This window comes from Ciona robusta, chromosome 9 (genome assembly GCF_009617815.1).
Source record: "Ciona robusta chromosome 9, ASM961781v2".
NCBI lineage: Eukaryota > Metazoa > Chordata > Ascidiacea > Phlebobranchia > Cionidae > Ciona > Ciona robusta.
The window spans coordinates 6,356,122-6,372,800 of NC_143243.1; the positions used below are offsets into that span (position 1 = coordinate 6,356,122).

The 16,679-nt window shown below is 38.1% G+C and overlaps 1 protein-coding gene across 1 annotated transcript in view; it reads left to right on the forward strand.

Annotated features, from left to right (window-relative positions):
* The first annotated feature begins 1,041 nt into the window (after positions 1 to 1,041).
* Positions 1,042 to 16,679, forward strand: part of LOC149731696 (uncharacterized) — a 34,105-nt gene continuing 18,467 nt past the window's right edge. The window contains exons 1-11 of the mRNA XM_089884474.1: positions 1,042 to 1,323; positions 1,887 to 1,962; positions 10,649 to 10,905; positions 11,328 to 11,494; positions 12,843 to 13,029; positions 13,344 to 13,466; positions 13,572 to 13,655; positions 14,294 to 14,443; positions 15,684 to 15,845; positions 16,182 to 16,367; positions 16,484 to 16,597. Coding sequence (XP_089740600.1) covers positions 1,251 to 1,323; positions 1,887 to 1,962; positions 10,649 to 10,905; positions 11,328 to 11,494; positions 12,843 to 13,029; positions 13,344 to 13,466; positions 13,572 to 13,655; positions 14,294 to 14,443; positions 15,684 to 15,845; positions 16,182 to 16,367; positions 16,484 to 16,597 — 1,579 coding nt within the window. The 5' untranslated portion in view covers positions 1,042 to 1,250. The remainder of the gene's footprint in view (positions 1,324 to 1,886; positions 1,963 to 10,648; positions 10,906 to 11,327; positions 11,495 to 12,842; positions 13,030 to 13,343; positions 13,467 to 13,571; positions 13,656 to 14,293; positions 14,444 to 15,683; positions 15,846 to 16,181; positions 16,368 to 16,483; positions 16,598 to 16,679) is intronic.

Below are 16,679 nucleotides of genomic sequence, written 5' to 3' on the forward strand. Positions count from 1 at the left end.
GCGCTTTTTTACCGATACCGATTATCGGTGGAACGTAAATATCGGCCGATAATATCGGTGAACCGATATATCGGTCGACCTCTAATATGTGCAGGGTAAGATGGATAGGCTACCACCGTCAGTACATAACATATACCACATATTCCAATCGTGTTTTTTTAACAATTAACAACGCTATTTTAGAGTCGCAGAGCTACGGTTATAGGTTTCTGTAAATATTCTTAGTTTACCATAAACAATGATACTAGAAAATAGAATGAAAACATATACTACCTTACCCCACCCTACTGTATCAACTAAAATGTATTAGAATGTTAAGATACAGTATGGGTGATTATTCTTTTTGGAGGTGTCACGGGGTAAAAATAAGCAAAGCACTATTATAAACTTATGTGGTATCTCATATGCGCTACATTTCGCTATTATACTGTATCCAGTAATAGTGCCATGCTTTGTTTTACGGAAAATTATAATTTACCAATTAAAATCTAAATCACCAAATCAGGTTTTTGGAACACATTGCGTTTTTTTTCACTTTCTATTGATATCCCACAGAACCATTCATATCATTTGTATCGTCGGTGCTGGGCGCCCTGGAGCAAGACTGCTTTGTCGTCCCAGTCGACTTCGAAATGACAAAAGGCGCTCTAAATAAAACCATCGTGGGTGCTATTCCCTTGTATTGCGCTGCGCGTTCGCCTTTTTCTCTAGCGAAAAACGCAACGAAAATGGAAAGAAATCTCCCCAGATTGTGTTACTAGCACTTGCGACGCAGTCTTAGTTAAAGTGTCGCGTATAGGAAAGTTTCAGACAACGCGAGGTCCCATATTTGGTATTGTGGTTGTTATTTGACAGTGTTTTGACTTCTAGCATAAACAAGGTTGTTAATTCTGGTCAGAATTACACATTAAGAACTTTAAATGAATGTATAGGGGAAATTTCGCAGGCTTAAGCTACATAGCAGCGACTATTACGCGTTGATCAATTAGGCTTTTATATAAAGTTACTCAATTATTATTATTGTAGTTTTAACTTTCAAATGATGTGGTTTCGATTTTCAGTTTCTGTTACTTAATTTATGAAGATCAAAATATGGTAACTTCTGATTTTGGACTTATTACCAATTAAAGACGACTGCTGGCAACTATATACAAGATACTTGAAGAGAAGATTGCAAGTTGTTTTAAACATTATACACTAATGTGTGGATGCTAACACATATTGTGTGAAACAGAAGCAATACTTCTAACATGGGATTAAAAGTTCTAATGTTTTGCACACTAGTTGCACTTCTTATATTTTCATTTGCTGGAAACTGCAAAGGTAGGATTGTATTCGCAATATATATATGTTATTAATCTAGTACATATTAATAATATGGTGAATTATGCCTTTGTGCTATTGCGTATATCACCTTAAATTTTGATATTCCTATGTTAAATGGTTTATGCATTTGTAAATTCAATACTTTTCCAAAAATTTAATCCTTGCAAAATCTATTATTTTAGGATTTGCAATTAAAACCTGTGGTTATATTATGATAGTTTTCCCACGTTAAAATTCACACTTGACCATTTAAGTGGCTGTTGATAGCCAAGTGTCTCATTGCTGAATAGAGATGGAATGTTTTAGTTTCCCAATCTGCTTCCGTTTATTAAACCACTCATAAAATAAGAAAGTATTTTAATAAATTGGTTATTTGCTGCGTAAAACAATGTTCAAAAAGCTGACATATAGGAAAGTTATTTAAGTTATATTTGGTGTATATTTATATATCTATGCAAAAGCCAAAAACCTTATTGGTGTTAGTATCTTATCTTTTAAAATATTGTTAAAATTGTTTTTAACACAGAACAATAGATGTATATTTGAATAATGTTTTGCAGGTGTTTCATGTTCATTGAATCCTTGTTTAAATGGTGGGGAATGTATAACACATTATGATGGGAATGACATATGCAGGTATGTGTATATCTAGCTTGTCTAAAGACTTTGTTGGGTTTTTAATTGTTACGGTTTTGGTTTTAAATTGTTTGCAATCCTACTGTTTAAGTCAAGAATCAAGACATAACTTATTGAAATTTGTGCCAGTTGTTTTTATGTAGATCAGTAATATGTATAAATGTTATTTTTAATTAACATTCAAAAATGTTGTTAAAGAATTGAGTTGAATGTGTTTTTGTTAATAACACAAGTTCTGTTTTAATACTGTTTAGTGTTGAGTTGGCTTAATCTAAACGACATTGTTGCCAGCCATGTATATGTGTAGGAAGTGCATGTACTTCGCCTAAGTTGCGAGGCTTGACTACTGGACACACGATACCACTGAGAACCAAGCCTTGAGCGCAAGGAGGTGTAACAGTGCACCGCATCACAAACAAACCATCCAACACTATTTAAAGCAAGAGATAAAATCGACGCTTTTCACGCTCTCGGTTCGTTTAGTTTAAACCAGGCACCCGTTTGCCTGACTTGCTACCATGCGTGTTAAGCCTACCACACTTGGTATACGAGACAAACTGGCGTTTGGAAACTAGGGCGAATGAAACAATTCACTGTCGCTAATAGAATAACCTTTAAGTGCACTTGCCAGCAGTTGCGTATTAATGTTAATTCCAATTCCACAAGAATAATCAGATCGGCCCACTTTCCTCGCGCGACAGAGCACAAACAATACCCCTCCATTGGCCGGCATTGCAAGATAAAATCTAGCGAGACAAACGTTCACGATGTCCAAGAAATAAGATTACCCGCCGAACAATATACGAATGGCGATCAATCTGCCACGGCTCATTAGACCCGGTCCTGAATGCAGTGAAATTTCGCGCAAATCGAGGCCAAGTGTTTATTACATATCTCGTACGCCTCTCTCTGCGTGGATTTCGTTATATTTATTTAACTTTACCATATGTGCCTTTCATTACCGCCCACTTGCGCAATTATTACAAAACAATGAACATAATAATGCTATCGAGTTCAGATTGTCGCATAATCGTCAGTAATTCACAGGCGACGTCGTTCTATGTTTACAGTCAGTTCATACACATGAGAATCGAACAAGTCGTGTCGTCCCATCGTGTTCAACGCATTCTCATTGTCCCCATCCATTCATTCCTCTATTATGGACGCCTTTGTCGCATATCGGATAACCAGTTTCAATATTCAGCGCTCGTTTTTACATGCGAGGTCGCACCGATTCAATGGCGACCATACCCGTGTTGTTTTAGACCAAAGTATCATTCGTAATCATCCTTTACACTGCCACAATTCATGACTAATGTGTGCGAGGGAAAACACGATAACAAAATGACTACATTACAAATATAACACTTTACACGTGCCTATACTTCACTGGTATTAACTCAAAGTTTCCACTTACGATAGTTTTATTGAATCCATTTTATTGGCGTTTTAACAGGGTATAAACTTATTTCTTAAAACCTAGTCAACAAAATCTAAGGTTTTATTGTTTTAACAGTTTAGTTTGCGTTTTTTCCACCAGCACGTATTTCATGTCGTATCCAAATTAAAACGTATCCCTTCAAATTGGCAAACAAATCTTATTCCGGATACGAGGAAAGCACAAGTGGCGGATGGCCTACTTTATATCATTGTATGTGAGACGTTGCTTTGTCCTCACCGATCCTTAAGCGACGCGTAAACCTTAAAGCTTATATCCGTGTAAGAGCATTGTTTTATATTTCGGATCAGATTTCTTCTCGCCCGGAACTGGCGCATTCCAGCCTATAACGCGTGTGTTTTTAGCTCTCTCCCTATTCAGTATAGACCACCAATTAAGTGCGTCTTGTTACCCCGTATCTCAAACGTTCTTTGTTCGCCCAGAGAATGTAGCTATGTTGCAATCCATACAATTACCCCACAAAGGAAGCAACCTTCCTAAAGTAAACCGATGAAATAGTCCCTACTTTGATCATCGGTAAAACAAATGTGTTTCAACCAAACCGACCGCCGGGTTAGTAGGATTGATAAGTGGTCATAAATTGTCGACGAAACGTTTTGTCTGCATTCCAAGTGATTCTATATCTCAGTAAAACGTTTCACCGAAACGCAATTAAACCTCAGGTACCGTGTCATTTGGTCTTACCGTGGCCTGTAATCAGACGGTTATTTCACAGCACACCTCACGATTGAGACTGCTGGAAACACGCTTGAGCGAGTTTGGTTTCGATGTCGTTTCCTTGTCCAGACACCGTGACTTTTCGCATGAGTGACCAACCCCTATTTTAAACTGCACAATAAATGTAAAAACAACTTGACTGTTATAAACCGGGGGTGCTGTAATGTAACACAGTTGGTATCATCCTTTTTCTTAACTATAGTATTGTGGGTAAGGATTACGTTAGCACCTAAAAGTCATGTTTTTACCAATTAACAGTGCTCTTTTGGTGTATTGGAGCTACGGTTATATAAGTCTGTAAATATTGTTTGTTTATTACCAAATGGGTTAAACAAGTCCCATCTTACCACCCCTTATGTATTTCGTTACCATAGCGACAGAACCATTGTCAAAACACAGCGAGAATAAAATGTCTCGTAAGTATAATTTTATTCAATGCAACCGATATCAAGGTATGTTCCGTAATCTAAGCAATATCTCCGACAATACCAAACACAATTACGCTTAACGCTTCAAGCACCCATCTTCCATCTGGCGCCGCGTGACTATTTGCCCATCATACGATATAAAGAACAAACTAAGAATTACCGGCAGGTGCAAAGCAAGCGCCTCATTCGATCCCTGCTACACGTTCGTAATCTTTTAGCCGACGGCGACCCATAGAACCACTTTGGTGTCGCTTGTTTGTAATTTCGGAACCAATTTATCAAAACGTGCACACACAAAAAATTAATTGTTTTTGTATTATTTCTCTGCGTTAATATGTTTATTCTTATCCTGATTTCAAAAATTCCACTGAGGCATGAACGTTTTACATTTTGTTTTCTTTTAAAATTTAAAAAAATGTAAATATGTTTTACGTTTTTTGACGTAACGGTTGTGTGACGTCATCAGTGTGACGCCATGCTTCTACTGGTTCTAGTAACTAACTGTAAGAAGTGATATTTTACAATCCTTGTTCATGTAGCAGAGGATGTAACTGTTTACTGACGAGTTGATGTGTACCAACGTTCGGATATTGCTAGTTTAGTTTACACGTTTACGGTTTACACGGTTATTTATCTTTACTGGCAATGTCAACACGATGTTCGTTTCAATATTAAGTTGTTGCGCGAAAATGAATGGACTGAATGTGAGAATATCTATATCAAACTGCATATGGGTTTAACAGCCACGCTTTTTAACTGACGCTCCTTTTTGTAAGTTTAAAGTTTTAACGACTGTCGTTTTGCTGTTACTTTCCCTTCCTTTCTTGTTTTAGTTAATTAGATATTCTTTTTCGTTTTTAAAAAGAGAAATTTTGAATGTCATGTTATTTCCATATTTTCTACGCGCGTATGGAAAACGTAGGTTAGAAGTTAAGCTTGGAAGTTACAAAACAAAAGATTTACCCAACCAAACTTTGGAGTGTTTTTACATTTACGCTTGTCAGTTTTAAGAGTGGCAACCCCTACCTAATGTTACATGCACCTCCTGCCGACACGCGATGGCTGACCAACCATGTCCTATGATGTAATGCCCGTATACAGGGCAAGCCATCCTGGTTGCGAGTTTGTTTCCTCTATGCGTGGGAACGGATAACAAAGCTCATGACACTGTGTCCTACGCAAAATCACGTTTACATTTTAATTCATAGATAGTAGCAACGTAATACCGTATTAACAACGCTCTGTCAACCAAGCTGGGATACGAATCCATCACTGTAGTATATTTAGTGTCTCCGGTTACTTTATTAAGTCTATATTTGACAATTATGAATTGGAGTTTTAAACTTGATCGCTTTGATCACGAATTACCCAAAATATCCAATTAAAATATCGTTTTTATCGGCCCGGCATGAGTTCTTAGATAGCCTTAGGGTTTAGACACTTAATCTATTCCAAGAAAAATTGATAACTATCCCTAACACCCGACAGTACCTAACGATTTCCGTGTATGGATTTGAGTAATTATCCAAAGCTGCTTGTTACCTAACGAAGATTGAAGGGCGTGTGCATAATCTACGTATTCCATGGTTTCACGCTTTGTTCTTGCGTCGCCGTTCAGTTAAAATTGCTACCTATGAGACATGTTTTTATTGGTTGTGTTTTTGTAGTTAAAAACCATTAATTGGTTAAAATAAACTGCCGAGTGGTTTAAAAAGCTTTTATTTCCCCCAAAATGCGAATCTCCGCCGTGTTAATTCAGTTAAAGCCGCCACAGGTGCCCGCGAACTTTTCATAAGTTTGTAACGCTCGGCCGACGTCCCTTTTCGCTTAAGTGGCAGATGTGGGCCGATAAGCCACGAAAAGAGCCCTTGCTTCGTTTCGTGGATAAGTTTTAAAGCACTGCCTTCCTAGAGGTAGCTATCACTGTAGTTGGAACGTTGGCGGTTTTAGTGCTGCCATGCGCACCGATTCACTGTGGGACCCCCTGTGAGTTAGAGTGGTGACCAACTCCTCTTTTGTGTTTCTACTAGCTGTTATTTTTGCGCTTCTCCAACCGGGAAATTTGACTTGGTCATACCAGGCAGTTCACCGCAACGTCGGCCGGCCATACATCGTAAGCTTTTATAAATACGCCGTATATCTTACCCGGCACCCCTAACCACGTTTAGTTCGCCAACTCTCTTTGTTACACGAGCGTCGTTGTATTCACAGCCGATAACGAAAGTCGTTCTAATAAAAACAAAAGTATTTCCCAACTTAATGGTCGTAAACGAAAACACAATTTCCCGCAAGTAAAAAATACTTTGTGTTACTGTTATAACAATTGTGTCTGTGTTATAATATTATTCAAGTTGATTGGTGTGTTTTTCAAACTGCTTATCTCAACAATTTTAATTGCGCTCGTCTGCCATTCAAGAGCCGTCATATGAAACACTTGTACGGCAAGATATAGGATTACACGTTGACATCTTGCGCCTGTTTACGTCTATTGGTGCGGCCACTGCCCCTGACCCTGAAGCCAGCCATTTCCGTGTTTACCAGACGACATGTTAAAAGGGGACTGAAGTCGGACTTTATAACTGGTTTACTGATATTTCATACTGAGCAGGATATGAAGTAGGTTGGGGAAAGATGGGACACCGTTTCGTTGTATTTTCTTGTCCCAATTGGTTGTAAACTTGAAACATTGAAAGAGTTATAAAACCGTATCCTCACGACTCCCATATAGAACGTTGTTGAAGTGGCCCATTTTACCCCACAGTACTATACTGTTCTAATTTTTTAATTCAAAACGATCGCTTCTTTGAGTTATCGTCGTTTATATTTGCAACAGCCATTTCCTTTTTAACCAGATGTCATGTTAACGTTTACAGCCTAATTCTCGTTGGCTTTTGTAATTAGAGATATGTATCAAAAGTTGGAACATATTTCCTTTGTGTATGTATAGCTTTATGATCAGGTTTTGTGATTTACAATGTTTCATATTAAGAATTGTTAATTTAGCTTACCGTGTTTAATTTAGTTACTGTACGCATGGATTGTTGGAGTGTTATATAATTTATTTTCAACGCGTTCCATTCAAGTTGCTGTGAATGCGTAACACGATTACACCTTATCCACGTTTCCCTGTATTGTGCGCCAGTAAACGAAACTGTGACATCACAAACGTATATTCTGCGGCTTTACCACCATGGCACGTTTGCACGCGAAAACGCTAATCTAGATCTTCCATGCGCCCGGTAGGCCCCAATGAAATAGCGTGGGAACCTTTCGTTTAGAGGTGCGCCGCATCTCCGTTGTTTGTATTGGAAAGGTTGTACACAGCCTCTGGCATGAACTTCACCGTGGTGGTATACGACATAAAAATCTGCTCAGCTTTAAAACCTGAAAATCACCGCAATCGTTGACTTTAAATAGACGCACGAACGCCGCTAGCTGACAATCTTTTGTAAATCTTTTAAACGCACACGTAAAAACATAAACAGTGGAAACGTTTCGCAACTTTTTGTTATGACGTTCGCATTAACAACCGTGTCACTGCAGGAATCCGAACCGGATTATTTACACCTAATCTCCTTGTTTCATGTGGCTTGTTTTGCCTTAGTCACGTTTGTTTATTGCCCGCAACCCTAACAACTAACATTGTTTCGTCAAAAAAGATAAGCAACATACGAAAACACGTTTTCTTTTGTATTTTCAAGCATTTACGACAAAGAACTCGCCACTGGGTTGTAAAACTCGTTGCATGTATTAGATTTAATCCTTACACGTATCTTGGTGCAACTTATATTCGTTTAAACAATTGCTATGGCTTAAACCGGGTGATTTAGTCTTGCAGAGTATGGCAATAAAGAACACTTGTCAGCATTGACCTATAATATTGCATGGGAACCTCCAAGTTTGTATATTCGCTCAATTGGAAGCGCCTAAATACCAAACATGTCTGCTGTAATGCGACATACGGTCTGTTACTTTGCACTAGCGAAGAAACATCTATTAATTATATTATGTTGTATTTTATAAAGTATGTAATCTTAAACCGCAATTGTTGAAAACAAGATTGGGGAATATGGAATACTGTGTGGCTGTGTGCTATAACGATATTTACCTCACCCACAGTAATATGTGACAAAATTAAGACTGGATACAGAATAAAATTTGATTATGCCGCCATTGCTGCATTAACTCAGTAGCAGTTTCCTATGCGTCGGATGTATCGTAGTGTTGATGGCAAAGTTCTTCGTAATTGCAACTCCGCTGGGACCGTCTTACCAATCCTTACACGAGGGATCTGTACACGTGCACTGCACCAGCTAAACGCATTGTAGGAATTCCAATACTGACTACAAACGCTCTAGGGATAGCTATACTTCCATTAAGTTGTTTTTACCTTATAGGTTGTCTTTTTATCGGTTGCTTCTCTACCAAATGACATTTAAACGTAATTTAATTTCATGTTGTAATTGCGGACTATGTGTATATGCATTCATACAAGTACAGTATAAACTGCCGCTGGCCTAGTTGCTTATTTTTTTATAGACAAACATAATTGGCGTTGCAACATACTGCGGCTCAGATTACTCGTATGCTTTATTCATTAAGCAGCTTCCAAAACCCGACACTCACTCTCGGTATGCAGCTTGTAAGCCTATTTGAACGTGTGGTAACGTCGGCCGTAATATCAATAATTTAGCTCCGGTCGAGTAATGGCGGAGCGTCGACGTCTAACCCATACTTACCGACATGTTTAGACGGACCGTATTGCCTCTTTCGGTCAAGCAATAGTATCCACTGGTACTGACTTACGCGACACTTATCGACGTAATTGAAGCCACCAAGCTCCCAACGGCGGCTCGTATAACGTTCCCTATAATAGACCGATTTACCGGGTTCGTTTGATGCCGCGCACCGTCTGTGCTTGCCTGGGGAGATTGGAAGTTCGATAAATTAAAACTGTTGATTACAATCGCAGTTTTTAACCTTATTAAAGTGGTTTTACCGCTGTTTTTAAATTAAACTTGTTTTCCCCAGTCGTATGCTTATTATGTTTATGCTGTTTTAAAAATCGCAGAAATTGTCCTTTTTCACACTTCATGCCAACTGCCTTATAGTACGTTGCAGTCTTGTTTATGTAAAACATCATTCTTTTAGCCGTCGTTTGCTCATGTTGTATTGAAAATGCCAGGCGCGTTTTTGCCAGAAATAGGTTATTAAGACATATACCACCGCTCACCAGTGTTCAGACACCAAACTAAACTTTTGTCAGTTGTTTTTAAATTTCGTTCCCAAATCGGTAACCAAATGAACTTATGACTATTACCATCGAAAATCTCGTTTTTTTCCAAAATCGGACATGGTTTGATATCCATGCTGTGATGATTCGATACGAGCATATACGAAACATAACAAGCGCTAAATTACATTACCAGTCTTACGAATCTATTACTTACGGGTCCAGTTACGTGTGACCTATTTCAACATGACTTTTATTTTATTCCTTCAATCCATCAAACCGCGTGGTTCGTGACTTATCATGCGTGACATAAAATTAGCATGGGAACTCTGCACCCTAAAACTCACTCGGTCTCGTGGGGCTATATATCTCTAGCAAGTCGCGCTTAATCGCGTGGAAGTGATTCGTTGTGGGAATAAATGTTGACGCAAAGCGACGTTTATGCATACACCGTCCTAGAAAATATAATTTGCTCTCTAGAGCAAATAATCTGTATTATAAGTTCGCATAGTTTTAGTGCTGCAGTATATGTATATCTCATTAAAACATATTCGTTAAAATTTGTACATTCACTATTATACAAGTGCAATTATTCTCACATATGTATATGATGTCAGGTGTATGCATTATAATTAAGAAAAAGATCGCGTGTCTTTGGACAAGACACTTAACGGTAAAGACACTTAACGGTAAATCCTGAAGACGTCTCGCCGTATGGCGGTCGAAACGTCCAACCTTTAAGTTCTTAAGATCGCACAAAAACCCTTGCCAGAAGATCTCTCTCACACTTATATTACATTTTACCATATTTAATACACACCTATTTAACATACTTTCCTTCGTTAATAGGTGTGCGCGTGGTTACGGGGGAGCTACGTGCAACGTACAGGATACCACATGTGATGTATCGCATTGTAACAACGGTGGTACATGCCATACTGCAGTAGAGGACGGCCGCACCGTTCAAATGTGTTTATGTACCTTCGCATACACCGGTGATACTTGTCAAGTGCTGATAAGTTCGTGCGAGGAAGTGGATTGTGTGCAAGGCGAATGCGAAATACAAGACGGTCGGGCGGTGTGTGTTTGTGAGGAAAATTACACAGGTAAGGTTCATGCACAGTTTCGATACAAACATGACAACCAATACGTAAGATACGATTTTCATTTTAAAACTTTCAGTTTAAAACTATAACCATCTTCAGTGATGTCAAAAGTTATAATGAAGATGGTTTAAGTTTTAAACCGAAACGTTTGAGAGGAAAATCGTATCAGACATATTGGCTGTCACGTTTGTATTGAAAATCACTAAAAACCCGTGTCATACACCTTGGGTAATGGACTCCGAAGTTGTCTTTACTCGCTGTAATCCTTTAACAAACAAACCTGTTCCAATGGAATGTGTTCGAAGCCACATGTTTGATCTTTGCACACTTCTTTATGTAACTAGACCCCGCAGATATAATCTCCACAAATTCATTATAAACTCACAATGCTGCTATAACATGCTTCCTTACCACGTTAACAGGCCCAAGATGCAACAACTATGATTATTGCTCCAGTGAGCCATGTAGGAACGGGGCAACATGCACCAACCTACCACAGCACTTCAGCTGTACATGTGCAGAATACTGGTTCGGCGACACGTGCGAAAATTTCCGAAGTCCTTGTATATCAGTGCCCAATATATGCAAGGTGAGCATTATGCCTATGTTTTATATGATAAACCTCATTATACAAAATATATTTTAAATATAGCCAACTTTCAAATAGTTTAACCATTTGTAAACCTTGTATCTACTTGCCTATTTTTTATTGTGTTTTATTTTAATGCTACGCACTTTTTTATTGAAATCGCAGTATTTTTTATACTTCCATACTGTTTTAGTTTGCAGCCAGGTTTTACTGTTGCGAATATATCTTTAAAATAAAACTCCGTAAAAAGGTTGATTTATGTTCTTACTATCTAAGAGAATATTTATAATATCTAACTGTTTTTACCTTAAGGATATGGTGTAAATGTTTTTTTTTTAATCCTAATAATGACCAAACCACGCGGATGAATAAGCAGGAATGTTTGTCCTATTTGACTCACGTTTTACGTATTTATAGAATTTGCTTTTAGCGGTAGTTCAAATACCTTTGCGCATGTATTTGGACTCGATGAATGAAATCTTGATTACTTTCTCGTATAAGGAACATAAAACATAAAATAAGCGGGGAATATGAGCCCCAATCCCCGCCATGCATCTGTTCTGCACCCGTTCCCTGCCGCGTGATTACTTATTGATGATAGGCATTGGTGAGACGGCGACGCATCGTCTTTCACGGTCGGGTGGTGCGCAAGACACGCGCGCACACACACGCTGCTAATTTATGCCGCATGTAAGTCGCACGCGCGGCGTGGGAAAGTGGATTTTGTAGAGCGGCTTGAGCAGGCTTAAACAAAGAGCGCAACACTCCTGCCTTACGAGGCCGCATTTCTCGGTAGAAGGGGAGTCAAGAGCATGCGCATTAATTGCGTGTTGTGTTCAACACACGTACTTAAGCCCACACTTATACAGCTGCGGGTAGATTTATTGTTGAGAATTTCTAAACCCAAAAACAATGATATTTCAACCCCTTAAATCTGAACAACGCAAAGCTCGCATCAAAACTCTTTCCTTCAAACTGTGACCGCAACAGCAATTTTAATGTTCAGCCAGCACAGGTAAAATGTTTAAGCCATCCAGAGATTCCAGAGTTGGGTGTATAATGTATCATGTTACTTCTGCTATACAGCGTAACCGAGCTCGCTTTTGTTGCTGGGTAACCTACAGTCTTGCTGGTCTGTTGTAAGCTGATTCATTGTCGCTTAATTAAAACGAACAAATCACAGCCACCCGCTGACCAGCCAAACTAACTGTTGCATGAACAGATCAAATTCGGCAACAATTTCTTAACAAAAAAATGATTTTGTTGATATGATTTGGAAAACCAAGCCAAATATTTATAATTCAACATCCTGTATTAAGCCAACTGATTTTTATGTTATTTTTGGCAGAATAATGGTGTTTGCGAGACTACAGATGATCATTGGTATTGTGTTTGTCCCAATGGTTTTGTGGGCAATTATTGTGAAGCCAAGAACATTCAACGCAGCTCAGACCCATGTACACCTGATCCTTGTGTTAATAGTGGTACATGCGTGGAGAAGTCAGCCACAGTGTACCAGTGTGTGTGTTTACCTGGTAAGTTACACTGATAAGCTGTACTGATAGCGTGTTTAAATAAGAGGATTGCTGCATTTAGGCAATATTTTTTGAATTTTGCACCAAATTTGGGGTGATTTTAAAATACAGGTACACTCTAGTTAAAAATATGGGGAACCTTAATAAAACGTGGCGAATACTGTATAACTTGGTCCTGATTGTTTGTAGAGACACCCTAACAGCAAGGTAAAATCTGTGGTAAAAACTACGATGACAAAACGCATGTTACCCCCAAGCACCCTTACCATTATTCCACCTATAGGCTGCCAGTAACAATCATGCGTTTACTTCAGGGTTTGGAGGAACCAACTGTGAAATAGACATCGACGACTGCCAAGATGATCCTTGTCATAATGGAGCTACATGTATTGACCAAGCTAACTCACCGTTATGTCAGTGTGCCCCTGGGTGGACAGGTAATTGCATAAATCAAACAATAGCGAAGTGGCAACTATTAGGAAAGTGGCAACTATTGCTTGCATTGGTATCCAGTGATTATTTACGGCTTGTTATATTGGCAGGTGCTACATGCGAACATGACGTGGACGAATGCGCACTAAATCCATCAGCATGTTTACATGGGGGAACATGTCTCAACTCAGAAGGTAAACCATAAATATGGAATTAACTGTATTAGGGAAAGGTTTTTTTTATTTAAATACAATGAAAATATAGAAAAAATGTCTAAATTTTTTTTCAGGTAAACCTACAGAATAACGAGCTAAAAACATAGATTAGTTATTGTATTGTAGTTTTTTGTGCAGTATGTTAAAATGGGATGTCTATTTTCACCTGTTGTGTTTTCACTTAACAGTGGAGTATATCGGTGTGTGAAAACTACGATAATGCTGTGTATTGCTAACCGCACAAAGATAATGTTCAAAAGATTAAATCGCTTTAAATTGTATCTGGAAAAGTTTACCAAAAAGTGAAGTCTTAATTTGAATATTGCTAGAAATATAAAAATCCATATAGCAGATAACCATAAACATCAAATTATCAATTTATATATGTATATCTGTGAGTCTAGAGCAGAATCACCGTCACTTGAACAACATACCTTAGCATTTTGAATGTTGTCCAAATTCCAGGTCCTCGACAAGGGCTTCATCTTATAGAATAGAAAATAACAGAAATCTGGTAACTTGTAAGCTGGCACGAGGTGTATAAAACAAAGCACCGTGTTATTACGACTGTCGTTTTTCGGCCACGCGAAGATAAATTTACATTCATTTATTTACAGGTTCCTACCAATGTACCTGTGTTAATGGTTGGACAGGTGAAGATTGTGGAACAAACGAGGACAATTGTTTAAATAAACCTTGTTTTCATGGAGCTACATGTATTGACTTGGTGGGAAGATTTGAATGCATTTGTCCCCTTAATAAAACAGGTATGTTTATGTGGATACTAACATATTAAGTTCATAGGCAACTACATTTGTGAGTTAATTAAATAATACTACATGCTATTTCTGTAGTTGTCACTGTTTTCGTTTAGGATCAACTGTTTTTTGTACAGTTTTTAGATGGTTTTACCATAGGATTAAAATTTCGTCGCAACGATTTATTTTCCTCCTATTGTTTTCCATTGCTTGTGCTGAGCTTTGTTTCGCAGCCTTACTGTAATCAATGCTGCAACTAACTTAATCACTTCCTTAGCATTGTGTTGAACATTACAATTGTAATCTGGGGTTAAGATGGTCGTGGGAACAAAATAACCGATGTGTATTTGCAGTATATTCGTGTATTATAACTGGGTTTAATATCATCTTAAAACATAAAACAATGGTTAAGTCTTTCGTTTAGTATGAGTGGTAGTTTTAACTTATATATAATTGCACTATGTTTAGTAGTTTTGGAATTTTTGGAGTCTGTTTGTTTCATGTTTGGCAAATGATTTGCATCACGTAGTGTCAGAGCCTTTTATACCGAGCTATTTTGATCTTGGAAGCTTGTCCTTTCTCCCGATATTTGTTCCTTTAAGTTTCATTGAAACCAATGCTCTCTGTGGTGTTGACCGAACACTTTGCGCCTCTATTTAAATCTCGTGCGATTTTACTTCAAGTATGAAAAAGACATTATAGCAATGGTTTGTTTTGCTATGTTAAAGGACCATTGTTTCCTCTGCCATACAGAGAGACATCATCATGGTTTGTGGTTAAGTATCTTGTCCAAAGACCCTTCCTCCCACAATGATTGCAGTCAGTGTGTCTGAAACCCTCATGATGTCTCGCCATATGTCAGACGAAGCATCAGTTCTTTAAGATCACAAAACAAGCAATTACCAAAAGATGTCCTTTACACATACAATACATACATCCAGCAACAACACGTTCAATTTTAACCTGGCAACACTGTATGATTGAGGAAATAGCAGTATCCTGTATTACATACTGTGGCCCATGCGCCTGGCTTCCTTAATTGACCAATTAGTGAGATGTGTTTCCTTAATAAGGTTGTCACCAAACTTAGCACCAAATGTTAAACTCTTATTTCATCAGATTATTGTAACTTTCAAACAATTCAATCAATCAAAGTAGAAAACCAGAAATTTCTATTTCAAGTTTCGAAACCATATATTACGCAATACACAAACCATTATCAGTTGTTTCAACAACTCATATTCTTCAGGATTGTTATGCCATGTTGACAACGCTTGTGTGGCGGACCCTCCCCCTTGCGCAGCGGGTGCACAATGCGACACCAACCCAATAAACGGGCAAGCGATATGCACGTGCCCTGCAGGTTACACTGGTGTCAATTGCTCGCTTGATCTGAACGAATGTGACTTGGGTAAGATATTTGGTGTAATTATGTAAACTCTATTTATTCTATATGTGTGTGAGGTTCTAAAGAGAGGCATGGCATATGAATATAAGCAATAGTTAGCCTATTACTTCAATACCTACTATTTTATATGCCATATGGGTGAGGTCATATGATAAGGCAAGTCATGGGACTTGCGATTTAGACCAAAGTTGCCCATTATTCCAACATTGTATATCTACATTCTTTCTATGAGGTCTTATGCCGAGGCACGGCAAAGGACTTGAGATTTTAGCCCATATTACCTCAATTACTCAAATACATTTACAACTAATCTTTAACTATGTTTAACTAATTCTACAGGAACGAACCCATGTGAATATGATGGCACATGCGTTAACATACCGGGCAGCTACAAGTGTGTGTGCGCTAATGGTTATTCTGGCCCAAGATGTGAGGAAAATATAAACGAATGCGAATCCAACCCATGTGTTAATGACGCAACTTGTCTGGATAAGATTGGAACGTTTCTATGTCTTTGCTTGCCAGGTGAGAAATTTAGTCTGCTGTAGCATTGTTTTGGTTTGCTTAACCATATTTTAACAATGCAGGTTATAATAGCGTAAAACAATTGTAGTTTTCTGATCTCCATTTCATTAATACAGGTTATACTGGGGTAACATGCAGTGAAGAAATTGATGAATGCGAATCAAACCCTTGTCTTTATGATGGAGAATGCATTGACCAAGTGCATGGATATATCTGTAACTGTGCAGCAGGTACGTTTATTTGGAGGTTTTTTAATAATATAATATTTGTTATATTTAGTTTTTTTAATAATGTTATATTTGTATTTTTAAT